This window comes from Pteropus vampyrus, unplaced genomic scaffold (assembly GCF_000151845.1).
Source record: "Pteropus vampyrus isolate Shadow unplaced genomic scaffold, Pvam_2.0 Scaffold444, whole genome shotgun sequence".
NCBI classification, from domain to species: domain Eukaryota; kingdom Metazoa; phylum Chordata; class Mammalia; order Chiroptera; family Pteropodidae; genus Pteropus; species Pteropus vampyrus.
Window position 1 is genome coordinate 449,205 of NW_011889225.1, and position 27,875 is coordinate 477,079.

General features: G+C 34.5%; 1 protein-coding gene across 11 annotated transcripts in view; it reads left to right on the forward strand.

Annotated features, from left to right (window-relative positions):
* The first annotated feature begins 508 nt into the window (after window positions 1–508).
* Window positions 509–27,875, forward strand: part of C2CD5 (C2 calcium dependent domain containing 5) — an 80,075-nt gene continuing 52,708 nt past the window's right edge. For 5 of the 11 annotated variants that reach the window (XM_011381572.2, XM_011381565.2, XM_011381567.2 and 2 more), the window contains exons 1-8: window positions 510–784; window positions 867–985; window positions 9,629–9,715; window positions 15,147–15,318; window positions 17,377–17,472; window positions 19,708–19,863; window positions 21,036–21,234; window positions 26,209–26,360. In XM_011381572.2, the coding sequence (XP_011379874.1) occupies window positions 667–784; window positions 867–985; window positions 9,629–9,715; window positions 15,147–15,318; window positions 17,377–17,472; window positions 19,708–19,863; window positions 21,036–21,234; window positions 26,209–26,360 (1,099 nt within the window). In that variant the 5' untranslated portion in view covers window positions 510–666. Of the gene's footprint in view, window positions 785–866; window positions 986–9,628; window positions 9,716–15,146; window positions 15,319–17,376; window positions 17,473–19,707; window positions 19,864–21,035; window positions 21,235–26,208; window positions 26,361–27,875 lie in introns of all 11 variants that reach the window. The other 6 variants (XM_011381563.2, XM_011381564.2, XM_011381569.2 and 3 more) reach the window with 3 other exon arrangements.

Genomic DNA, 27,875 nt, shown 5'->3' on the forward strand with positions numbered 1-27,875 from the left:
GCAGGGCAAACTACTTCCAGCAGTGGCTTTGGATTTCAAAGTTTTGTTTGCCAAGATCTATAGTGACATGTGTAATCCTGCACACAGTATACGTGTATGTGATGGAATAAAAAAATGTAGCATAGAATACTTTATTTGACTGAGATTCCCCCGAAATTTCTTTATGTAAAGCGAAAACTTCACTTCTTCTAGGTAGAAACCAGCTAAAATGATTTTACGAACTACTAAAGGGTCGTTAAAGGCAGACTGAAATCGCTCCTCCAGCTATCTCCGCTGCTGTCACAGCCCTTCGGAAATTTGAGGATCGCCCTCGAAGTCACCAGCGTTTTGTCCCTTGCCCCGGGAGGATGAAGCCGGCCTCCCTGCAGGGAAGCATCACCACACCAACCTACAGCTCCAACTCGGTGGATGATGCAGGGTTCGACCTTCCAGCCCGTCCCGCCCCCTTTTCTCCGCGAATTTAATTTCGGCCCTGTGAAGTGGGTCGAGCGCCGAAAGATCGATGCTTCCTCCACGCCCTGAGAGCCGCCATTTTTGGGGGGAGGAGAAACGCTAGTAACGGCGGCAGAAGATCAGCGCGATGTTGACTCGCTTTTGCGTCTCTTGCCAGCACTGTAGGACCGGGGCAGAGGAATCTACCAGGGCCACTCCGGCTGTCTCTCCGGAATGAGGCCTCGGTTCCCGCACGGGACGGCCCCCTTCCTCCTCCAAGAGTGCGTGGCGCCCCGCAGCGCGGCGAACCCTCGCGCGCCCTCCGCTGTCAGTTACCCGCGCGCTCCCGTTGGTGCGCGCCGCTCCCCTCCGGCTCCCGCTCCTCCCCCGCCCGCCTTGGCGTTAGGCGCAGACTCGCTTGTTTGTTTCTGCAGGAGCCCAAGGAGAGGCCGAAGCCGAGACGATGCCTGGGAAGCTGAAGGTGAAAATCGTGGCTGGGCGCCATTTGCCAGTGATGGATCGAGCTAGTGACCTGACTGATGCCTTCGTGGAGGTTGGTGCAAGGTCCTGCTCCTCAAACACAGGGAGTGCCAAGCCCTGTGAAGGATCCTACCCATCTCGGCCCCAGCTCATTCCCCTTCCTACAGTCCTGTGTGCCTTGCTTGTGTAGCTCTCCCTTGAGGACTGACTGTGGAGATTGCAGCCCATGTGATGGGCGCACGGCTTGCTGTTGTCCGCGGCACACTGCGCCGCGCCGGGAGGCTGTTACTGCCCTGCATGTTGGGGTGACCTTTGATGTCAGGACTCATAACAGGCCACCTGCCAGTACAGAGATCCCAAGGCGTGGCCCGCGCGGCTACCGAAATACACACACATACATGCATCCTTCTTTCGGGAGGGGTGGCTCTTCAACTAGAGTGATGAAGATGTTTAACAAGGTAGACACGGCCCCTACGGGCACTTGAAGACCTACAAGGCTAGGAGATCCACTCTTTAGCATGGTATTTTCTGAATCAGTATAAGTTCTAAAACAACTAACACTTTCTGCTCTTGTATGGACTGGTAGGTCTGATGAACCGTTTCAGGGTAATTTAGTGCCTTGGGGTAGGAAGCCAATTAAGTGCCATGGATTTAAATTGCAAAATTGCTTTTTAAATTTAATGATTAGTTTACAACGCATGCAAATTATCACAAGCCTAGGGCCTGGAAAGTAATAACCCAGAGTATGAAAGAAGCCAAGTAAAAATTGTAATAAAAATTGACGTGATGAGCCAGAGTATTAGAACAATAATCCTTTGGGCTATTAGTGCGTAGAGTTGATAGATATATGATAACATACAGCCTGATTTCATCTCAATATAAAATATTCCTGATGTTCCATAAAGGTTCTGTAACCTAATGGCAGTTTTGCCCCCAAACATAATTTCAACTTCATTTTCATTTGAGAAACAGTTACTGAGTGTGTTCTTGGGCCAGATGTTAGGTAATGGGGATACACAAGTTACCAAACCATAGTTTTTGCTTTCAGGTAGCTCAGAGACTGGCCTGAACACTTTAGGTTAATAACATGCATTGAGTCTTATTATTGCCAGGTCTCTGCTAAGTACTTTAAAATTTTTAGTTCTCAAAACAGTCTTGCTATTGTATTATTATTCCATATTACAGTTGAGGTAACTGAGACCTAGTCATAGTAAATAATTTGCTTAAGGTTGCCAAAACTTGTAAACCTCGGTAGCCTTGTGGCCTATTACTTTAATCACTGCTTATCTTGCCTCTCTAGGCAAGGTGATGAATGTTGTTGTAGAATGTGGAAACTTAATTCTGTCTCTGAAGGTATAGGGAAGCTTCCTAAGTGATATTTGAGCTGGGCCTTGAAGGACATCCAGGATTTTACCAGGCAGAGGAAATATTAAAGGCTCAGAATGGGTTACATGGTATGTTTAGGAAGTTTGGTATGTTTAGGAAGTTTGGCATATATATAGAGTAAAAGAGGATGTGTGGTAGTGGATGTCTTGGGGGATAAGGTGGGAAAGGTAATTTGGAGCCAAACCTCCTTTTCTATACTAAAGAAAGTTTCCTTTATTCTGTAAGCAGGGGGTTAGCCAGGGGAGCTTTTTAAGCAGAAATGAAATAAGATCATGTTTGTATTAGGTTGTTTCTTTTCTAGATCACTTGAATAATAATGTTATTGTTGGGCTGGACAGATGAGAATGGGTCAAGGAGATCAATTAAGGAGGTGGTAAAATTATCCAGGCAATAGGTGCACGTTTAGAATGGCAGTGGGAATGGATTAAAGGAGAAAGATTTGAAGGACATTTCTTAGGTAAAATTGTCAGGCCTTTGTAACAAATGGTTTTTGCTGGTGAGAGAAGAGTTAGATTCAAGGCTGACTCATTAATTCCTTTCAACAAGTAGTTTTGAGTGTCTCCTATTTGCCATGCACCATGCTAGTCACTGGTCTAGCTGATGCATATATGATGTTGAATAAAGTGTACTTGGTTCTTGTTTTTATGGACCTTATATTTTGGTGGGAGAAACACATTAGGAAGTCAAAAAACAAATATATCCATGTGATGAGAGTCATAAAAGAAAACAATAGGAAGAGCATAAGAGGGAATATCTACTTAAGGCTGAGTAATCAGGGGAGGCCTCTGAGGAAGTGTCAGTTAGGCTGACCTACTGGATGAAACTGGTAGCTGCTCAGGGAATGTGTATGTGTATAGGGAAGTTTGGAGCAAGAGAGGCTGGAAGAGAAAAGAGTCTCAGCAGAGGGAAGATCCTGAGGAAATTTGTTGTTTTAGGAAGTGAAAGAAGATCTTTTGTTGCTGGCATGTTGTAAGTGAAGAGGAGAGTTCAAGATACAGTTGGAGAGTTAGTCAAGGAGCCAATTTTACAGGATCTTAGAGGCCCTGATTAGGAGATTGGATTTTATTTTAAATTCAGTGGGAAGCAGTTGTCAAGATGAGCACTTATGTTGCTATCTGAAGAATGGACGAAGAGGGAAAAGAGCTAAAGCAGGCAAATAGTTGGGATATTCTATAATCGTTCATAAAAGAGGTGGTGAGGGCCAAGGTGATGGTTTTGGTAATGGAGAGAATGTGGATGGATTCCAGACATACTTTGAATAAAGACTCTAGAGGATTTGTTGGTAGATTGGAGTACAGGAACAGGGAAAAGGAGACTAAAAGATGACTCTTAGCTTTTTGGAGTCATTGGGGTAATTTTCCAAAACTCCTTGGGGTTGATAGAGATTTATTGAGTGCGTGGAGAATCACATTCCATTTGGGAATGTTAAATTTGAGGAGTCTTTGGACCTTCAGTCAGAATTGTCAAAGAGAAAGTCCTATTTGTGAGTATAGTGTTCAGAAGAGAGGTATGAGTTGAAAACGAGCTCACAGGCCAGTTATTCTCAACTCTGTGAGACCCAGTATTCCCTTTATATAGCAGGTATTTTGAAATCTACTCTTTAATATCTTGGCATGATAATAATAGCTAGTATAACCTATCTATGCTTACAATTAAAAATATCTAACATAATGCTCTAGCTATAATATGATAGAGAAATAAAAGTATTTTATCATATGTATTTCAATATGAAAGTACGTGTTCATGACCACAGTAGAAAACATGAAGTAATAAGATTGAATCTATGAAAATTTTCGAGCCTTTGTATATATCAGATATTGTACTGGATGTAATACGATGTGCTGGGGCTATAACAATAAAACAATTTTTTTTAGTCATGGAACTTACGTTTTAGTGGGAGTAGGGAGTTCATAAAGATAAAGTAAAAGAGAAGTTCCTCATGTGGAGAAAATAAAGCACTGATGAAGGGTAAGGGAGTGCCTCACCTATGTGTAAAATCAGATGAATATGACAGCTCCTAAAACAGACAGTTTTGTAGTTTTGACATCTCGGATAGGCCTTAGTTGCCATTGGCTATCTGATTTTCCAAAATGGTCAACTCACAGGAAAAAGACTTGTCCCTTCACATACATGATGGTTGTATTTCTTGACAATTATGTATATTAAAACCCTATCACAATACTTTTATCTGTAAAACTGAGATTTTATTCTAGGTGGGTTTTTCACCCATGTAATTATCTGGTGGGACATTTGAAAGTCATGGCATGAGACAAGTCTTCATTGTTGGGGACTATCTCTCATTGCAGGACACTAACATCTCTGACCTTGCTCACTAAATACTGCTACCTGTCCCAAACATACCCCTAGAAATTTCTATAGTTCCCGTAGAAGTTGGTTCTGTCTCTTTTGCACATTTCTGATTTAGGGTTAGAGAGAGGAGAGGTATGGATCTTTGAAAAACTTGACATTAAGAATTTTATTAGATGTGGAAGATTAGGGGAAGGGAACAGATTGTCAGCCAGTGGGTAGCCCATAAATTAGGAAAGTAATGTTCTAGAAGGCAAGAGAGGAAGTTCCTAGAAAGAGGAAGCTCCTAATTGTCAAATGGCACTGAAAGGCCAACTAAGAGGACAGAGAAATCACTGGATGGATTGTTAATGGTTGTTAATGATCCTGAGTGATAAAGATAGACGTCCATACTTAATTTAGATGAAGAGGGTAAAGTACACAGAAGATGAGGAAGTGGGAGTGGTATGAATAGGCAGCTGTTTCAAGAAATTAGGCTGCGAAGGGGAGAGGAGAAATAGGGTGGTATTTGGGAGAGTATGTAGTTTCTAGTACTTTTTGAAAAATAAGATAATAATTGTGTGCTAATAGGAATAATCCAGCAGGAAGGGGAAGATTAATGCAGGAAAAAGGGGATAATGAAGAGTTATAATAAAAGGATAAATTGTATGATGTGGACTATGATTATTATATAAGCTCATAGGAGAGGGACATAAACCTGGGCTGGTAATGAGAAATCTTTATGCTGGGCTTGGGTGATAAAATTTCCACAGGCAGAGAGGAAAAAGGGACATTTTTCAGATGAATAAGACAGACTTGGTAAAAGCAAAAGGCAGGATAGAACATATGTGATTGAAGGGAGGGTTCTTGTCAAATAGAAGTGGGAAATAAAATTTGGCTTGTTAGATAGGGATACAGATTACCAAGTGGTCTAAAAGCTAGGGGGAGAAGTCTGTATAGTAGAAATTCTCTTAACCACTTCATTAATTCATTACAGTATTCTGCATTCCTTCTATAAGCATGTTCTTCACTACCCCATATAGATTATTCTCCAGCGTACCTGTGTGCCTGCTTCTCCAGTCAGTAGACTTATATACTTTACCAAGAGGTGGTTGTCTATGCTGACTCTATATGTTATTGTAATTTATTTAAACCTTATATAAATCGATGAAATGTGGAAATTAAGTTGATAATGCTATGTAAAGACTTATGGATACAGTCAATAAAAAGTACTCGAACTAGATGAAGATTGTAAAAAAATTCTAGGATTCTATGTTCATGGTTTTTTTCTTTTTTTAAGAAACTCAAACTGGCAGTCACAAGTGATAAATTATAGGTGTGGTTTATGCAAAAAAAGATGATGTAGAACTCTAAAGAATGAACCCCTACTCAAAGAGGCCTTAGTCTTATATTAAAAAGTCAAAGAATGAATATATGTTTTATCTTAATGCATTAACATACATGTTACAAACTGTTCTGCTAAACTACATTATCATTTGTGTTTATCCAAGAGCCTTTGAGGGAACAGGGAGAGGAAAAGAAATTAATATTAAATGAGTATTTTCTGTTATCAGATGTTTTGCTAGGTCTCTACTTGCATTATCTCATGTACTGCTCATAGCAAACCCCCCTTTTCAGTGGGAGAAGCAGCCTTAAGTAGCAGATTAAATAACTTTCTCAAGATAATCTAGCTAATGATTGGGGAAAGAGAATGCTTTCACTTTATTAGGGAATCTCATTAAAATCCCTGATGTTCTTTAATAAAGCTGTAAGGCACTCAATTGTGAGTAGTAAAATCTTTGAATTAAATAAGACCTAATGAACTGGATTCTTTAGTAGAAAGGGAATCATCACAATGTTGGCAAAATTTGCACGCTAACCTTTTTCTAAAATCTTGTTTTTTGTATGTTTAATGCAGTGTGAGGACTGCATTATCCTCACATTATCCTCAGATCTTTACTATATCTAGAATGGACAGTTGACCAAAAAACAAAAAAAAAAGTGCAACATAGCACTATAGTATGGTGGGACAAAATTGAAGGGGGCTTTAAATTGTAACTTAAGAAATATGTTGTTTTTGGCAATTGAGCCAAAACCCTTAAGTACATTTGGATTTTGAATGGTTTTCAATGTTTTTATGAATCCTGACAACATTTTACTTCAAATAAAACAGTTTTTAGGTAAATTAAACATTAAATGTTTCTTTCGAATATTGAAATGTAATGAAAATTAAATTAGTAAATGAGCAGTAACCTGTGTTTTTCCTGGGTTTCTTTTTCCCTGTTAGATTTCATTTCTTTAACATTTGTGATTTAAAATGAAAAAAAAATTACGCAAGTAGTACATGAATAGCTCCCATTTCAAAATATTTGAATACCCAGAAGTGAAACTTGAAAGCCCCTTACTTTTTATTTACTACACTGTACTGTATTGCTTACACCCTGTCAGTTCCTTCTTGAGAGATAATTGCTGTCATATATTTTCTACTACTTGATCTATTTTTTTTCAGTTATGTCGATATTTTCCCATAACGGTACTTATAATTGACTCCATTCTTTAACAGGATTCTTTAGTCATTTATTCAGTCACTTTCCTGTCGAACGACTATTTAAATTTTTGTGTATTTTTTGGGAGGAGACCTTATGTGAAAGTGCTTCTTTAGGATAAATTCCTGGAAGTGGGTCCAGAATTCTGTAATTCGAATCAATATAAAGTTTTTGCCACTTGGACTTTTTTTAGTTTTTGGTGTTTTTGAATTTTAAAATTATACATTTATAAAATAGGTAATATATGTGCATGGTTCAAAATTAAAAAGATACATAATAAGTCACCCTCTCATCACCTTTTCTTTAACCAATCTGTTCTGTTCTTTGTAGTTGCCACTGTTAACATTTCTTATATATCCTTCTAGAAATAATCTGGGCATGTATAGGCCTATATTATATGCCTTATAATGTTTTGTTATTTCTCTATGCGAATTATGCCATACACACTGTTGTGCAGTAGAAAGATGTATCTTGGACATTGTTCCATACCACGGCTTATAGAACTGCTTTATTCTTCTATTTAGGACTGCACTGGGTGTTTTTACCATTATTTAATTTAACCAGTTCCAAACTGATGGACAATCTTTTGCTATTATCATGTTCCTTCTGTACATCGCATACTTCTGTGTGAACTTAAAGGGTAAAGACCTTTAATATTTTGATAAATATTGTCAAATTGTACTCTGTAGAAATTGTTCTAATGTACTCTCACGTCAAGAGTATGAGAGTACTTCGCTAACACTGTTTTCAAACTTTTTGATTTTTGCCAACCTGCTAAGTAAAAATGCTGGTTTAGTTTGCATTTATCTTAGTGTGAGTGAGGTTGATCATTTCTTGACATATTTAAGGCATCTATATTTCCATATCTTTGAATTGTGTTTATGTCCTTTGCCCATTTTTCTGTTGGTCTGTTGATCTTTTTCTTATTTGTAGGAACTCGTTAAAAATTGAGTAAATTATCTCTGTGACATATTTGGCAAATACTTTTTCTCAGTTTTTTATTTATCTTTGATTTTGTCATGCTCCTTATCATGCAAGAAGTTGTTATTCCTGAGTAATTTTTAAACCTTTTCTACGCTCTAACCAAACTGCTTAGGTACCACATGGTTGGTATCATTACCAGTAATTCAAATTGAATGATAAAATAATTAGAAAAAGATACAGAAGATAAAAATAGTTATGGTTTTGGATATTGCAGTTTTAGACTATTTCCTGGACTGATTAAACGTTAATATCTGCAAGTAATCTAATACCAAAAATAGGATTGTAGGTAAAAAAAAGAAAGGCGATTTCATAGATTACCTGATCGAACCAGCATTTCATAAGTATCTGCAGTGTGCAAAACTCTGTGCTGGATATTGTGATAAAGGGGAAACCTTTTAGTGAATCTTGAGGTTAAGAAAGATACTTAATGGTCATACCTGATAGGATTAGGGAAGACTTGACAAGATCAGATTTGAGAAAGGTGAGGCAGTCTGGGAAGCAGTTGCCTAGCCGTTTTGCTCTGAAACTCCCGACCACTTCTCAAGTCCAGTCTGAGGTTTCATAGTCTCCATTCTTGATTGGAAGCAAATCCTAGGGATCTAGCCTGCTTTCCGCCTTCTTCATTTCCTTCTTTATTTTTGGATCTTTGTGATTTAGTGTTTGCCAAGATTGGCTGTGAAATAAGTTAATCTCTCCATCCAACTCCTTTCATTATCCCTGAAGATAGGAACATAAAACCCTTATTAACCATAGTTTAATGCTGATCACTGTGTGTGCACAGATAAGGAATTAAAAAAAATATGGGGAGGCTAGAAAACACCAGGATATATTACTGATTTCTTATAATAATGGGTTGTAGTTCTGGATTCCCTTGCTGAGATGTTAAGAGAAAACTGGCCTTTTACCTTCTGATTTTATCTTTGCTCATTCTTTGCCCTTAAAACTTTACCTGTTGTCTGAGCCGTGTTTAGTGAAGGCCATACTGATTCCTTTCTCCATACTGACATAGTTGTTTATGTTTCTGATTCCCCTGTGGAGCTAGTCAAGCAGAATAGTGGGTAATTCCTTGTTCCACGTGTAGTCTGTAAACTTACCTGGACCCATCTATACTCTTACTTTGCCTCAGGGATAGTTTTCTTTTTCCCCTTCCAGGGTTAATCTTCCCATTGCTTGGCTGATAATAGATTTTGTTTTTATTCACATTCCCCGCCCCGCTTTAATTCCCCACCTCACCCCCACTTCCACTTCTGACCTATGGATGTTGCCATTTCTTCTTAAGAACTAGATCTCTGAAGGCAGGGCATCTCCTCCCACACGCTCACAGCGTGCACCTGGTGCCTGACACACCTGGCGCACTAGGGGGCTTGGCGCACCCGGGGTATGGTCCGTGCCTCCACCTGGGGCACGAACCCAGGACCTTCTGCGTGTAAAGCAGACGTGCTAACCACTACAGTATGGAGCCACCCCTCACATTTTTGATATTTATATTTTAATTGTTTCTTATTTGTTTTTAGGTAAAATTTGGTAATACCACCTTTAAAACAGATGTGTATCTCAAGTCCCTCAACCCTCAGTGGAACTCAGAATGGTTTAAATTTGAGGTAAGTTTTTAAATGTCAGCATTTTTGAGTGTGTTTTTTTTGAGGTGACCCTTTTCCCAAAGAAAGATAGCAGTACCTTTTATTTCAGGTATGGTGGTTTTCCCATACCATAGACATATTTCCCAGGAATATTAAGTTTTTAAAAAATATTAGGAAAATAGAATATATAAATAGGACAACCTAGATTAAAAAAAGATTATATTATTTTAGTAATTTTCTTCGAATACTGCTGTGTACCAGAAATTACTGAAGAACAATGTACAGATTAAATTTTTAATTGTGGTAAAAAATCATAAATATTGCCATTTTAAAGTGTACAGTCACAGTGTTATGCAAACATCACCACTGTTTATAAAAATGTATCACTTCAAAGAGAAACTTTCCTCATTCAGCAGTCACTCCCCATTTGCTCCTCTCTCCAGCCCCTGGTAACCTCTAATCTGCTTTCTGTGTCTTTGAATTTGCCTGTTTCATCTAAGTGGAATCACAAATATTTGTCCTTTTATGTCTTGCTTCTTTCACTTAGCATATGTTTTCAAGGTTCATCCATGGTGTAGCATCTATTAGAATTTTATTCCTTTTTGTGGCCAAATAGTATTCCATTGTTTATATATACCACATCTTGTTTATCTTTTTTTATCTGTTGATAGATACTTGGGTTGTTTCTGCCTTTTGTCTATTGTGAATAATGCTGCAATGAGCATTAGTGTACAGTATCTGTTTGAGCCCCTATTTTCAGTTCTTTTAGATGAAATGGCTGAATCATCTGGTAAAATCCGTGTTTAGCTTTTTGAGGAACTGCCAAACTGTTTTCCACAGTGGCTCTGTCATTTTAACATTACCACCAGCATCTATGAGTGTTCTAGTTTTTTCATATCTTTGTCAATACTTGTTATTTTACTTTTTTTTTAAAATGTAAGCCATCCTAGTAGGTCTGAAGTGATAGTCACAGTATAATTTTAATGTACATTTTTATTACGAATGAGGTAACTTATGATTTCTTATGGATGAGGGCCATTTGTATTTCTTTTACTTTGAACTATCTCCTCATATTTTAACCCCGCAAAGAAGATATTTAGATTATGGAGGTAGACTTCATAGGACTTGGTGACCAGCTTAATATGAAGAATGTAGATATGAGGTGGTATCTCATTGGTTTTGATTTACATTTTCCTAATTAATAATAGTGTTGAGCATCTTTTAATGTGCTTATTGGCCATTTGTATATCTTCTTTGGAAAATTGTTCAGATCCTTTGCCCATTTTTAAGTTGAGTTGTTTATTTTTTCTTATTGAGTAGTTTTTTTATATTCTGAATATTAAACTCAAATATGATCGGCGAATATTTTCTCACATTTAGTGGGTAGTCTTTTCACCTTGATGCACAAAACTTTTTAATTTTGATGAAATCCAGTGTGTCTTTTTCTTTTGTCACTAATGCTTTCGGTGTCAAACCAGAGAATCTATTGCCAAATTCGAGATCATGAAGATTTACCTTTATGTTTTCTCCTTAGAGGAGGATAGCTCTTATATTTAAGTGTTGATTCATTTTTAGTTAATTTTTGTAATGATCTGACATAAAGATATAGCTTCATTCTTTTGCATGTAGATATCCAATTGTTTCAGTACCATTTGTTGAAGAGACAGTTTTTTTCATTGAATGGCCTCGGTGCCCTTGTTAAAAGTCAATTGGACATAGAATTATGGGTTAATTTCTGGACTCTTCGATTTATTCCATTGGTCTATATGTCTATCCTTATGCCTTTACCATACTGTTGGTTAACTTTGTATTAAGTTTTGAAATCAAGGCGTATGACTCCTTCAACTGTGTTTTTCTTTAGTGTTGATTTTTTTGTCATGGGGTATTTTGATTCCTTTTTTGTTTTCTTTTGTGTATATGTACAGATTTTTTTTTTTAGTTGTTTCCAAAATGACATTACATATTTTGAAAGACCCAGTATTGCACATGTACTAAATCTGTTGTCCTTTTAAATTATTATTTTAAGGTAAAAATGTGGAATATATGAGTTAGAGAAAGTAATTAGAATAACTTGCTTACGTGATTTCAAATGGAATTAGAATTGCAAAGTGTATCTTCATTACCCTAGAAAAACATTAAAATACTTACATATCTTCATGTGGACATAAGAAATGTTGATGCACAAGAATAGTGGACAGGGCTTGCTTAAAGCAAAGTAAACCTTTTACTAAAAAAGTTATATGCCTGGGGCGTGACTTCCCACCGTGACCTGTCCAGTTAGGAATTTCTGATCAGATCGCTCTGTGAGGTTACTTTCCTCACTGGACTTGTCAGTTATATCACAGAAACCTTTTTCATCCACAATCATTTGGATGATTTTTTCTTTTTCTCATAACCTAGAAATGATTAGAAACAAATGCTCTTGGTCAATTACATCATTTTTGCAATGGCAGAAGCAGGCAGCCTTTATGTATTAGTCATTTTCATATACTATGACATTAATATTTAAGAAAATGGATATTTCATTATATTGACTCAATACTGGTAATTTTTAAACGTACAAAGTACTCAAGTAGCTTAGATAACTTCAAAAAATAATATATTTGTACTTTTCTGGAATAAGGGGTTTTAGTAATATTAATGAGCTTTAGTAACTCAAGTTACTAGCCATTCCTCTTATAATTTCCTAATTTTACTTTCTGGCTAGTACTCCTAATAAAAATGTAGATTGTTTGAAATGTGTCCTTAAACTTTGTGTTTGTAGTTACAATTAATTATACACTTCTTTTTTAATCTTTTATCAGTTGTAAATTACATTCAGTTATATATGTCATGAACTCTCAAATAAAACAGATGTTTAATTTTCTTTCATGTAAACAAAATATTGAGCCAGGCAGTGTCAGGGTATTTTTAGTAGCTCCATGGAGTGATTTGGGACCCAGGTTCCTTCTTTCTCCTCCGTCGTCCAGTGTAGCCTGTGGCTTCCATACTCAGGTCACTGTAGCCTGACTCCAGATGAGCACCTGGAGTTTCAGTAATCACATCAGTGTTCTAGGCTGGAAGGAGCTGGAATAAGGATAGGGCAGGAGTGGCTGTGAGTTAACATTTACATTTTAGCTGAGCAAACTGTGACTAAGAAGTTTTTCCCACTAAATAGAGTTCCTGAATCCAATTCCAGTGTGGGGTAGGAGTTCCCCCCACATCAACAAACAATTCTCAAACACCAGCAGGGTATCTGAGAATTCAACTCAATTCTGACGTTGTCTACCTGGAGATAGCATCTGATTCCACAGATACAGGGCTTAGTCCCATAAGATTACCCTCCACTTTAGATGCTAGTGCAAGCCTAGGCTCTTAATTGTGCTTCTGACTGGTTTGCTACAGATTGCAGGTTCCCACCACTCCTTCCTCTTGGGTTGGATTACTTCGCCCAGCACAGTGGCATGGTAACACGTGGACGCATTCTGCTTCCCCAGTGCGTAAGCTCTTTGAAAAAGGACCAGCAAACTCTCCTCTTCGGTTTTTATGGAGACTTCATTTCATAGTCATAATTGACTAAGTTGTTGATCATTGGCAGTTGAGTTCAGTCACTAGCACTTCTTCCCTCCCCGGGAGTTGGGGGCTTGGGACTGAAAGTTCCAAACCTCTAATCATGTGGTTGGTTCTCCTGGCAACCAGCTCCCACCCTTGGGTGGCATCATTAACGTAACAAAAGATGCTTTATATCATTCTTAACACTTGGGAAATTCCAAGGGTTTGGGGAGCTGTGAGCCAGGATGAAGACCAAGTATCTTAAACACTTAAAACATTTCTGAGAAAGTCTTAATTAAAATTAATTCCTGAACTTCTCTATTCCAATTATTCATATAATTTTACACACACACACACACACACACACACACACACACACACACACACACACACACACACACATCTCATGAACTATTTTCTAGTCACTTAGTTAGTATGGAGCCCTATAATGTAAGGGAAGGGATACCTTAGTGTCCCCTGAGACAAGATGATAGATAGATAAGGTGAATGTTTAGATGGATAAATCAGTGTACACAAAAATGTTGTTAATGGTTAGCTAGAAATTGGAGGGTTGTCTTTGGAAGAATGGTTAATGGCTTAGTATATGACTCTTTACCTTTTGTAAATGTATAGCTAATGCATTAGTGATAGAGAAAATGCCATTGATGAAGTTGATAATTCAGAATGGATTGGAATTCAAAATGATTGTTATATTTTAACCTTTCATTATGGAAATTTTCAAATATGCCCAAAAGTAGATTAGTATATTGAACTACCTGTGTCACCTACCTTTACCTACCTAAACTGTCTATATTCAGTTCTTGTTTTATTTGTTCCCCAATGCCCCATTTTTTTTTGGGGGGGGGCGCATTTTAAGGCAAATTCAGGACATTATACAATTTGATCTATAAATTTTAATTATTTCTTTCTTATAAAGACTCTTTTTTAAAAACAAATCATCCACTCACATTATCATATAAATGATAGCAACAATAATTCTTTCATGTATTTTAATTCTTAGAATAATCTTCAGAGGCTGGATTGTTAGCTTAAAATCAATAAGAAATTAAATAGGTGTTGGAGAAATGCATAATATTTATAATTAAATTTAAAAATTGAACCAAAATATAAGGATGCAGGGATAACACTTGACCAAAGAATATATAATGAAAGTATAGAGATTTTAACCACAAGCTCTATCTTAATTAACAGTATGTATGTCTGCTGTAATGACAGACATTCATAGACTGCATTTAAAAAATATATTTTAGTTATAATAATCCTTTTGTATTATTGCCTAGTCTTATTACTACATATTATATTGTGTTCTGTCTAACCACTATATTTGATGAGGAATACTAGAAATTATAGGATGGCATGGTGTCCAGAGGATGGCAGTTAAAATAGTGAATATGTGTGTCTTCCAGGAGTAAGAAGTCTTTTTTTGCCTTGTTTTTTGTTTTGGGCTGCTGTAGCGGAATACCATAGACCGGGTGTCTTAAACAATAGTGTTTTATTTCTCACAGTTCTGGATGCTGGGAAGTCCAAGAGTATCACCATGGTTGGGTTTGTAGATGGTTGGATTTCTTGTTGTGTCCTTCTATTGTAGGGAGAGAGAGAATCTCTCCCTGTTTCTACTTGTAAGGATACTAAACCCATTAATAAGGGCTCCCAAAGGCCCCATCTCCAAATATCATATTAGGGATTAGGGTGTCAACATTGAATTTTGGGGAGACATTCAGCCCATTGCATCTCCATTGTAGTCCCTCTCTTTGGCATAGGAGTTACAACTTTTTGTTTGCTTGTTAATTGGACTTTTTTTTTCAGAAATAAGTAATCTTTTACATTTGCTCTCTCTCTATATGTATATGGTAATGAAGATTTTTAAGTTATAAGATTTAATTTTAAGTTATATTTTTAGGTGGATGATGAAGATTTACAAGATGAACCTTTACAAATCACAGTTCTTGACCATGATACTTACAGTGCAAATGATGCCATTGGTAAAGTGTACATTGATATTGATCCTTTACTCTACAGTGAAGCTGCAACAGTCATCTCAGGATGGTTTCCAATTTATGATACCATACATGGTAAGGAGTATATTTTAAGAAAATAAATAATGAACTTTGAAATTATCCTTAAAGACTTTTGTGCTCTTCTTGGTGGTTTTAAAATATATATCTTTAAAAGATGTTTTCTTTTTAGATGTAGTAGTAAAGTATTGTTGGTAGAATTGTCACTTTTCTGAACATGATTTGAAACATAATTTTCTAAGCTAAATTGGTGTAATATAGTAAGTGCGTTATTTAAAAATCATCTCATTCATACTCAGTACCTATAACATTTTCAAACTGTATTTCATTAAGCTAGACATTATAAAGATTTGCAAAAATGCAACACAGTGCCACTCATTAACATTTTTGTTTTCAAAATATAGTTATTTTCATTAAAATATTGTTTATATTAACATATTTATTACTTTAAATGCAGTAATAAGTAAATTTTTTTTAATTCTCAATTTTAATTTATAATATGGTAAATATTGATAGATATGAGCCACATAAACAAAAACTCTTTGAGGTCTTCACTAATTTTTGAGATTTAAAGGGGTCCTGCAATCAAAAAGTTTGAGAACTCCTGGCCTAGAAATATGCTGTCTCTTTAGAATGGTAAATGAACCCATAAGGAACTGGCAGATGCTTCTATCTGCAATATTGCATCTTTCTGCTTATTTTACATTTTCGACCTGGCAATTCCATTGGTGGTCATTTTTTGTAAAAAATATGTTTGCTTAGCTTTATTCATGTGTATTACATAGGTATGTATATGTTATTTGTTATTGTAATGTATGTTATTTGTATTCTGTTATTATTTACTAATGTTTAATTGGTAAAATAAATTGGAAAACAGCATTTGCTTAAATAATTTAGAGCATATATAGACCATAGTTGCACAGCCAGAATAGAAAGCATGTTTTCAGAATACAGTGGCATAAGAAAATATGCATGATGTAATATGAATTGCAAAACATTATTATAGGATGATCCCAAAGTTATTTAGAAATAAGAGAATTGCATATATATGTTATCATTGGATAAATTGGCAGAATACATGATAAAATGTTTATCATTAGATAGTTTTATTTCTGGACTATAATTCTGCTTTTCCTCTTTGTGCTCTTTTGCTTATTCCATAGTTTCTAGAATGCTTATCTTTGTAATCAGGAAATATGATTCAGTCAAGTGTTTTATTACCAGTAAAAAAAGTCACTGGAGAATCTGAGCTTGGATTAAAGGCAGTAGCTATATGAGTGAACAAATATTTCAAACATTATATTAAGTATTATTTGTAATTCATTTAATATGTTATGTGGGCCCCTTGTTAGGAACATAATCTCTTATTATTTCACTTGGTAAATGAGCAAGTCTTCTTAGAAGTTATTCCACCATAAGTATGAATTTGACAGGAAGGTAGGATAGTCAAATAAAAAGACCTACCTTAATAAATATTTAGAGATAGAGGCTGGGTCATTTTTTTTCTCAGAGCATTTTCTGAAAACCCCCTTTTTTTTGGAATTTCTTAACTTATTACTATATATTCATTGAAAAGAATAAAATTTATTTGTGTTAACTCAGATTCTTGCATTAGTTGTTAAGAGCATTTACTCTGGGATAATAAAGATCTGACTTTTAATCTTGGCTTCACCACTTACTGGCTATTGACGCTATGCAAATTATTTAACTTTTATTAAACTATAGCTTCTTTCTCTATAAAATGAGGATAATAATACTACAGAAATTACCTCACTGGGTTGTTGTAAGCACTGTAAGGTACTACTTGTAAAACATTTTAGAACATTACAATACTCGGCAAATATTATCATCATCAATTTAAATAGGATTTCTTTCCAGTTAGATTGGTTCAAATAGAGACTTGTGGTAAAAATGAAAATTATTCATTCTTTAATACATACATGTTCTTCAGAAAATTTAATAAAGAAATTACATAGAATGAAAATAAGAAACAAAGTTAGCATTGCTATTATGATCGATATATTATTTTAAAATCATTAATTGGCATTTATTTGCTTACTTAATTATACTTTATTTTCTTAAGGTAGAAATTTGATTTTCCTTTTGAAATTATAGGTATCCGTGGAGAAATCAATGTAGTTGTCAAAGTAGACCTCTTCAATGATTTAAATCGATTTAGGCAGTCGTCATGTGGAGTCAAATTCTTTTGCAGTAAGTAAATACATTTTATTATTCATTTAACAGGAAATGTAATAATTAATAAATTTGGGGAATCAAATTAATGTTTTAGAAGGCTAGTGGAAAACGTATTATACTTTGGTTTTAATGCCAAAGAGAAAATTGTTAATTTTTCAGAAACAATTGCTGTAGCTCAGAGGACTATTTATCTCATTCTAAAATAAATGATATCTAATTTTTTCCAAGTTCATAGAGATTTTTGTTAGGAAAATTTATCGGAGAACACGTGCTCATGATTTTCATGACAATGCCACTGTGGCCTTTTCCTACTCCTGCCCTTTCACCAGCTGCTACTCCAGCCTCCACTCTGGCCTACTTACCAGCATGATTAGAAGGAGTAACATTAAACATCGCCAGTAACAGTTACTAGAAAGAGTAACAGGTGAAGATTTTTGGATTCTTTTCAGAATCTTAAAGGAGAATCCATATATTAATGAAACAACTTAATCTCATATACTTAAACCTTATGTTTTATAATATTGGGCCTCAAGGTAGAGAATTGATTGTTAGAGCTCCCTACCTGAGAGGATAATTCAGATACTTTAGAATGACTGGAAACAAAATTGAAAATAAAGGTGGAATGTTTTTGCTGCAGTGCTACAAATTAATTCGTCTTAGAGAAGTTTTCTAGATCTGGATGACTTTTATCTGGGAAGGCAAAATGTGATAGCATTTACTATGTAGTCTTAACTGAAAACCAAACAATTAAGGGAATAAACCTGAACCGGGCTATCCTTTTTGGCGAACAGGAAGAGTCCACAGTTCACCTAGGCCACATGTGGAAAGAAAATCACTCTTTATTGAACTATATATGCATAAGTATATTATAAAAAATTGTGGTATAGAACAGGTGTTGCACCGTATCTGAAACATAGCCTATGCTGCCTTTATGTCAGCTGGTCGTTAATAGTCAGCAACAACATAAAGGGAGAAGGACTTGTACTTTCTCAGTCAATGAAATCAAGTTTCATACTCTCAGAATTCATTCACATAGGCTGTCTAAAACTAGACAACTCAGATGTGGAGCCGTTTGTGGTAAATGGATGGATGTGTGTCTTGCAGAAGTCTCCTGTGGCTTTAAAAAGCATAATTGTTGGACATGAACTTATCGGAGAGCTTGCAGCCACTCATCTAATGCAGATTTTACCCTTGTACCAATAGGTCAATCTATGAAAAACAAGCTCAGAAATAATTTTCACATATTTGTTTTACTACTTTCACAGAAATTAATAATTTATTGCCGATTAAATTTCATAAGTTAAAACAAGTTACTTTTGTCAAGCATGTAAAAGATATGACTATATTAAACTTTGTATAATTGTAAAATGGAAAAAAGAAAAATCCAGTAGTATTTTACTCTAATACAAGACACTGAAAGATAGGAGCAGAGCATTATAGCCAAGCACTGGTGTTATCCAGAATTACATAGGCTTCTACAGGAATGGAGACCCGTGAAAACCATGCAATATGGATTGAAATCGGGCCCTTCTAGGCAATTCATAGCCAGTCTGGATTAATAGAGTTAAAAGCTCCTAAGTGGTTGAATTAGCTTCAAGGTGCATGGAGACTAGTTTGATGTAGATGTTCTCAGGTTCTCCCCTTTTTGAATCTGACAAGATCTTACTTAAATTCCAATGACATTTGTTGTCCTACTTATTAAATGGATGTGTTAAGTTGTACAGTGAGTGCTGAACCAGTTAACCACATGACCATGGATTATTAGAAACTTCAGGGCTCTGTGATTCCTCAGATTATGTCAGAAAGGTAATGGTTTGATTTTTGAGGCTGCAGTATGTAGTATACAGAACTTTTTCAAAGAGCTTTGAATAAGTTTTTTGTATTCATACCTACTTTCTACCTATTTGTAACAATCAGCTAGCTGACTTTGTTTTTTGAACTTTGTATTCAATGCTGTTTAAGAAGTCCATCGATGGTTTCTAAATTATACAAATACAGTTTATATCGACTATGCTTACATGAGAGAGGTGAGAGGTCTCGTGAAAGAAAATGATTATTTCTAAGAATGAAATGAAACTTAGAAGAAGACTATTTGATTGGAAGTATTATTATAATTACATTGAGATTATTATAGTAAAAAGATGTTCTTGTACTATATATCCAAAAGGTAAGAGCTTAGTTGTACATTTTTAAGAAATTGAATTTAACCTTTTGATAAATAGAAGCATAATAGACAATTTCTTTTAACAGCAACATCTATTCCAAAGTGCTATAGAGCAGTAATAATTCATGGCTTTGTAGAAGAACTTGTGGTCAATGAAGATCCAGAATATCAATGGATTGATCGAATTCGCACACCAAGGGCATCAAATGAGGCCAGACAGAGACTCATTTCTTTAATGTCAGGTATTTAAAAAAAAAAAAAAAAACTTCATTACTGATTGACTTCATACTTCAAATATTTTCACTTCCTTTTGACATGCTACGAAATTTTACAGTGAAGATTGTAAATTGTAAGTGACTGATTCTCTACCCCTGGCCCCATCCTCCTGAACACACATTACGTTGCCATCCTGTAACAAGAATAAATCTGAATCAGAAGCTTATAGTTCCTTCTTCACTAGGTAGTAAAAGGATATTGTGCTCATGAAGTGGCATAGTGGAAAGTGCCCTGAGCAAGGAAGTAGGAAACTGGGTTCTAGTTTTTCTCTCTCTAGCATTTATTTATAATCATAGTTTAGGTAATTGCTCTAATGCTTTTTGTTCAAATGTTGCTTTTTCATAGTCCTTCTCTATTTGTGGCTCCTTCTACGCCTCCCTGCCACTCTTAATCACTTTTCTTTATTTTTCTTTGAAGAATGTATTTATCATCTAAAATTCATATTTTTGTGTACACACATATATCAGACAATAAATCAGTGTAAATATTATATTTATATATAATAAATTTATATTTTTAAATAGAAAATACAAATATATTTATACTTATTTTAATATTAAATTAATTATATTGATATTTATAAATAAGTATAAATAGGTTATATTCATTTAATGTGTATTACATTTTTAATATATTAAATAATATATAACTATATGTATTACATTCTACATATGTATAGTAAATGATATGTAATCATATTGTATAAGTTATTATTATATTAGACTATATTATGTTGCTATGTAGTATATGTTATATTTATATTATATTTAATACTTATATTTGTTTACCTGTTTTTTTTCTGTTTTTTCCCACCATTGTGTAAACTGCACCAGATTTGGGGCTTTATCTTTCTAGTTCGTCCTTGTATCTGAACTCTAGTATGTAGAAGGAGTAACGCCAAGCACACAGTACACAACCAGAAATTATTTGGTAAATTAATGTATGAATGAATGAAGCTTACCTGCCACATCTGTAAAATGTAGCTAATAATATCTTACTTCCCTGAAAGTAGGAATATTAACCAGATAATCTTTTAGGTTCCCTTCAAGTTCTAAAATATCTATGATTTTTTCAACTCTTTTTATTACTATCATATCTAGTTTTATATTATGAAGCAGAATGTTTTCTTCTTTTGTAGGTGAACTGCAGAGGAAGATTGGCTTGAAAGTACTTGAAATGAGAGGAAATGCTGTCGTCGGATACTTACAGTGTTTTGATCTGGAAGGCGAATCTGGGTTAGTGGTGCGAGCCATAGGAACAGCGTGTACTCTGGATAAATTAAGCAGCCCAGCAGCATTCCTTCCTACGTGTAATTCTCCATCCAAAGAAATGAAGGAGTAAGTATGAATTAGTGAATTGTTTTTATGGACCTTTTTATCTTTTACCTATATATTTTCATTTGATTTGAAACATTTTAGCAGTGTTTTTCAACATACCTTTTTTTGCTATGGTGATTTTTCTTATTAGAGATGACTGTCAACATTTGACACTTAAAACTGTTTAGATATTCCTCATATTTATAGTCTTAAGAAATTTAAATTAAGTAATGTAAAATTAAACTTATTCCAGATCTTTAGACACTGTATATCTAAAGCATAAAATGAATATTTATGTGTTGTGTGGAATTTTACTTATTCTTTTGAGAATGCTTAAAAGTTAAGACCAGGGTATCTCCTTTTTCTGCTACCCTCCAGCTTATCTACACTGCCTGATGATTCAATTATGCTTATTATTAGCAACATATTATAGAAAGCAGGAGAGGTTGACTTGTGCATGAGTCTCAAACTCTAATGTCTACAGAGGCCAAGCAGTTTATATAAATAAAACAATTGGGTATAATTAAATAGGTAATACTGGGGACTGTGTAAAGCAGGTGTTGGCAAAATTTTTCTGTAAAAGGCCAGATAGTAAATATTTTAGGCCCTGGCCACATAGTTTTATCTTCATTTTCCAGAAAAAGGAGTTTGCTGATCTTGCTCTAAAGGAATTTAGACTCATATATATTCGAAAAAACTGTGTGTGATCCAACAAAAATTTCTCTTGGCCGGATTGGGCCTATGTGTGTTATCATTCTAAATTGGTGGTGCTGTCATATGATTGGGGTAAGGGGGACAATCCTGTTGGGGACTAGAAATGCTGACTATTCTACACAGCAAAGGACAACTCCATCCTAAATGCCAATAGTACTTCCATTGAGAACCACTGATGTAGAGATTCTTCTAGATCAAGGGTCAACAAACTTTTTACATAAATGATTAGAAGGTACAGGTAAATAATTTAGTCTTTGCTAACAGCATCTACTCAAATCTGCTGTTGTGTGAAAGCAGCCATCACCAATATACAAATTAATGAGTTTGGCTGTGTTCCAGTAAAACTTATTTCCTTACAAAACAGATGGCAGGATGGATTTGGCTTGTAATATGTAGTTTGCTGATTCCTCTCCCGTATCATCAGGGAGTCAGAATTCTGTAGTCAGAAAACCTGAAATGTTTTCTAGTTTAGCAGTAGTCTAGAGAGGTTGACTAAAAAACAAAATTTTTTTAAAACGACATTTTTTAAAATGAGATTTTCCCGTTTATCTTAAGCTTATTCTTTTTGTTTAATTATTTTCTTTCTTATGGCATTTAGTTATTTGGATTAAATTTTAGTCACAAGAAGGAGAGCACATATATTACCTAATTTTATTTGGAAATAGGTTACAAGTATAATAACTTTTAAATAAATTGGAAGAGTAAATTTGCTTTATGTTCCATTTAAAATGTGTCTTAAAAAGATATAAACTGCCTGCTGCTACAGGTAAAGTCAGATTGCAGGGGTAACTTTTTGAGAGATTCAATTTTTTTTTCTCTTTCCATAGTAAAGTTAAGTAAAGACTAGAGTCTCTCCTTCTCCTGCTACTCTCCAGCTTATCTACACTGCCTGAAGCAGTCTGGTTTTTGCAGCTGTGATGCGTAAAGTTTTCCTCTTTTCACTAAATTTACTAGTGGAATGAGAAAGCTATATTACCTTGTTAGTGCCTTAGAATGATATGTGAGTCAAGAATAAGTCTTGTCCGCATCCAAGAAGTATTTCAGTAATGTAAATTTTCTAGGATTGTGTAAGTTTTCTCCTTTTCTAATTTTGTTGTGGCTGTTTGCTTTAAATTGTCAAATACTCATACCATGAAGAATTTAAGTTATTTCATTAAGATTTTCTGAAAGGCATGTTACTACCTACATCATGATAACTTAAAAAAAAAAAAACAATAAAATACCTCAATACTCAGGCTGCTTTATTTCAACTAGCTTCTTTGTATTGTTGATAATGAGTCCATTTGAGTGCTAGTTTAAAATTGTTTTATGATTCAGTTGATTCTAATTATTCTGATATTATAACATTATGGATTCTAGACAGAAATTGTATAAAAGGTAGTTCGGAATATATTTCTGTTTGAATGGATTTAGTACTAGAAATACCACTATGGTATCACTTACTGTACAGCAGCCTTTCATGTAAGGAAAACGGATAAGAATTAGAACTCCACAAATACATTAGGGGATGCCCCAGTGTATTTGGATTTTAATGCGATGTCATAATTTGAACATTTTACAATGTTTATTTTATTTTATTCATTTTATTTTATTAATAGTGTGTTCTCCTACAGTTGTTTTTTTTCCTTTTAGATGTTCAGTGTAATGCACAATATAAATCTCTTTGGTGTTTCCTAGCTGAACTATTTTGATGGTAGAAAGTGCATTTAAATATGATTTATTGCTTCTCTACTTTAGAAAAAAAGTACTTTCTAAAAGACGAGCTATAATTTCTCCTCTGTATGGCACTGATTTTTAGGCTTTTTAACTTCGTTAGTTACATCAACAGAGAAAGAAAAAACATAAAATCGCTCAGTTGTTTGTATGCAAGTAAGTCACCAGTGAGATGTTTGATTTTTAATACTTATATTAAACACATTTTTAAATTAGCAACAAAAGTAGAAACATTTATTCTATTGTAAAATCAGTGATTTTTCAGAAAATAGTCTGTAGACCCTACGAAAGACTATGATTGCCAATTAATGATAGCTCATGTTTGAAACTTGACAAATTGTGATTGTTAAGAATGTTCCTTGGGCAATGGAAAAGAACAAAAGGCCAGGAAAAGTTGGCTTCTTGGCTTGCTCTTAATTTGAATTCTTAAAAAATGAGGATATGATAGTTTTTCAGTATATTCGTGTTTGATTCTTCTCACCTCATTGTGCATAAGGGAAAGCATTGCACAGTGAAATAATTGCTAATTTGAAGTCTAGAATTCTTATATAATAAACCTGTTTTCCCCATTCAATGTAACTGTCCTCTTAGCCTAATTTCTTTGTGAAAAATTTAAATGTTATATATGAATATATATCTGTATCTGATCTAAATGTATCTATACTTGTGCAGATGTGGTCCAATGCAGGATATAAGTTGATATCTTAGAAAATTTCAATTCAGAGGGTAGTTTAAATAAATTCTGTTTAACTTTAAATAATATATTATTCTTTTTGAGAGCTAGTCAAAAATCATTTACATTGCTTTATTAACGTGTTTTTTTTTTAAAAAACAGTTTTCTTGTTTTCCCAGTGTAATCTGGTTTTAAGCTATATACTTGGTATGTTAAAATATGGAATGTTTATATCTGCTTATATCCATTCAGTTCACTCATTTCTGTTTATGTTGTCATTTTTTATATCCTTAAGTACCCCTATCTTGAGATTCTAGACACAGTTTTGTTAAACTTTCTTCATAGAAAAAGTAATTATATCAGCAATTATTCATATGTCAGTTTCAAAGGTAATATAAGAACTTTATATTTGACTTTTCACTTTTATAGGTGTTTTCTCCCTAAAATATTGTGTAGTAACTTCTATGGTGATCAAAATAATAACGAACATTTTAAAGAAACTTAAAATCTAAATCTTAGTCTTTTTAAAAATTTAATTCCACCGACAATTCTGCTTGCTATTTTTTTACTCAGTCCTAATTTATTAATCTGATCTTTTATAACTATATCTAAAGAATGAATATTTAGTTTTTTTAAAAAAATTTCAATTTGATTTTTTGCATGCTAGGGATTAAAAAAACAATTCCTCTCCTCTAACTAAAGCTCCTTTGAAATTATTTTAACATAACTTTGCTATCTGTCGAATGTATTGTTTTCTTTTCTTCCACTTTGACCACAAATTCCCTCAGGTCTCCGCTGGTTCATCCTCCAAGCCACGGATGCCGCTCGACCCACAACAGCCCCATTCACACTGCTACTGGCTCACGACTTACTCAGAACTTCTCTGTGTCTGTTCCCACTCTCATCTATACTGGTACGAGACTGCTCAGACTCCGGAGCTGGGGAAGGCAGGCCACGGGCAGAGTGGCTGCAGAGGGCAGGCAGGCAGGTAGCATAGGCAGGTACCACAAGTCTTGGCTTCCTCCTTTTCTCACTTGAAGTCCAGCTGCAGTGAAAAAATCTTATATTTAGCCAACAGAGTCTCTAACTATATGGAAGTTAAAGTGTTCTTCCAGCTTCCAAAGTCTCTTCCATAGATCCTCTAAGGACCCTATCTTGTATAGGTATACTCTGTGTTTTTAGGAGAATCCTCCAGTATGTATTTTTGCCATTATAACTACATATGGTTAGAAATAAAATTGAAGATTGGATTCTAATAGCTGCCAAAGTTTCTGATTTGCTCATTTTCTTGGTGTACAAAACTTGTTATAGTAGGATCTGTTTCATTCTGTGGAAGAGAGCTGTTGGAAAACAGGTAAGCCATTATTCTGCGTAAAATGCAATGTTTCTGTGTAGCTATATTCATTTCCCTCTCTGCTGTGTTTTTAGCTGTGGCACTCTTGATGCTATAGGATAAGGAAACATTTTTCTTTTGAAGATATTTGTGTGTGTGTGCAAATATAAAAACAACTGTGAATATTTACACACACAATTTGCAGTCATCATTTTTTCATTTGTAACCTAAAAAAAAGCATCGTTTATTTGAAAGTATTTTCAGTCATGTATTTATTCTTTTTGTTTACTTCTTTTAATATTTTTTACTCCTTTAGTCTGTCATTTCATTCTTTTTTGCTTTTTTACTTGGCTTCTTAACTGTTTCAATGCAGATAATTATTTATCTGAAGAATGATGAATGGTTAAACAGCAATTGGTTGTCTTTGGCCTCATACCCAGCTCCACACTTAAGAAATGACTGTTGGCCCTGCCCCAATACTTTCCGGGTGTTTGGATCATGCTGCCTTCATCAAGTCCTCTGGCACATGATTACTTAATATTTCTCCACCTTCTTCTGGCAGGATTCCCTTCAATGAAGAGCCCAACCCCAATACTCACTCATCAGGACCCTCAACCCCTCTGAAAAACCAAACTTATTCCTTTTCACCTTCCAAGTCCTACAGTCGACAGTCCTCTTCTTCTGACACAGATTTGAGTTTGACACCCAAAACTGGTAAGGCGCTTCCACCCACCTTTTCTTTATTCTTTTTTTGTTTTTCAAATTTGTTTCTGTTTCATATTAGCTTTCCATCCAAGCCTTTTTTCCTGTTTTTGGCATTTAAGTTAAAAGATAATGTGAATACTAATTATTTTCAGTTGCTACAATTAAAATATGAAAATTTTGTGTAGTTCAAAAATTATCGTGTTCAGAGATCTACATTTTGTCGATTTAATCATAGTGTAGATGTGAAGTCCAAGATTTTTTTGTATGTAGATACTTTTCATGCTCAAATTAAGAGGAATACCATTTTAAAACATTTGAATACAAAGTAAGACTAGTAGCTTGCAGTCCTCATGCAGTGTAAGCATTTTGAATTAATTGTTTCTATGTCCGAATTCTAAGATTTTATTATGAAAGAAATATTAAGAACAAGTAGAATGGTTATATTGGAGTATATATAACTATCAATTAAGTTCTTGTTATTTAAAATGTTTGGTTTTGCTAGTCTTACTCTCTAGATTAGAAAATAGCAGTTTTGCTTTACTTATTCTTACGTATTTTTAAATGTATGGAATTTATAATTTTTCCTTGTGTATTTTGATAATCTTTGAGTTTTTATAAATGTTTTATGACAAAAATTGATAAAAAATTAAACTAATTCCTTGCTCCGTAAAATAGAATTAACTTATTAATCATGAAATTAATATTCTCAAGAAAAATAAACAGTAAACAAAGCATTTAAAAGTTAATAGTTTGTAATTTTTGTAAATAGTATTTTTGTCTGGCAGTTTTTTTCCCAGATTGGTGAAAACGTTTTGCATAGTTCTTATTTTAAATTTATCTTTAATAACCTTATTTTTATGTTAGACAAGAAATTTATAAAATGACCTCAGATTTTACAAAGGCAATGAAAAGAAGTCTAATTCTAGAAGCACTGCTACTTCCAAAGTAAAGATAGAACATTAAAAACATAAGCCTGGAAATTTAATATCTATTTTAATGTCATAATATGTAAAGATAATCCGAATACCTAATTATTTAAAAAGAACAGCTTTATTTTTACATATATGTAATAACAACATCTAAAAATAAATGATATTTGATGACAATGCCTGCATTGGCATGTGGCATCTTAACTGTAGTCACGTCATAAAGTGGAACCATTCAAATTTTAGTGGGTTTTCATTTCTTTTTTTTTTTTAATAAAGAATGAGATTCTGGCCTTGAATTTATGACAATCAAAACAAGAAAGACTTAATGTAGTATTTGAAGAATAAGTTTTCTTAAAAATATTTTTGAAGCTCTGCCCATTGGCTGTTTATTTGTATATTCCAGGCCACTTTCATATATTCTTATCTTTACTTTTCTTTGCCATACCACAGATACATTTTTGAAAGTATTTCTTTGGTCTTTCTATTTCTTTTTTAAAAATTCATCATAAAGGCCAAGCCTAAAGAAGATTGTCAAGTAATAAATTAACTGAAGCTCTTCTCTTAGCTTTCTAGTAAGTAGTCAGTTGTACTATCA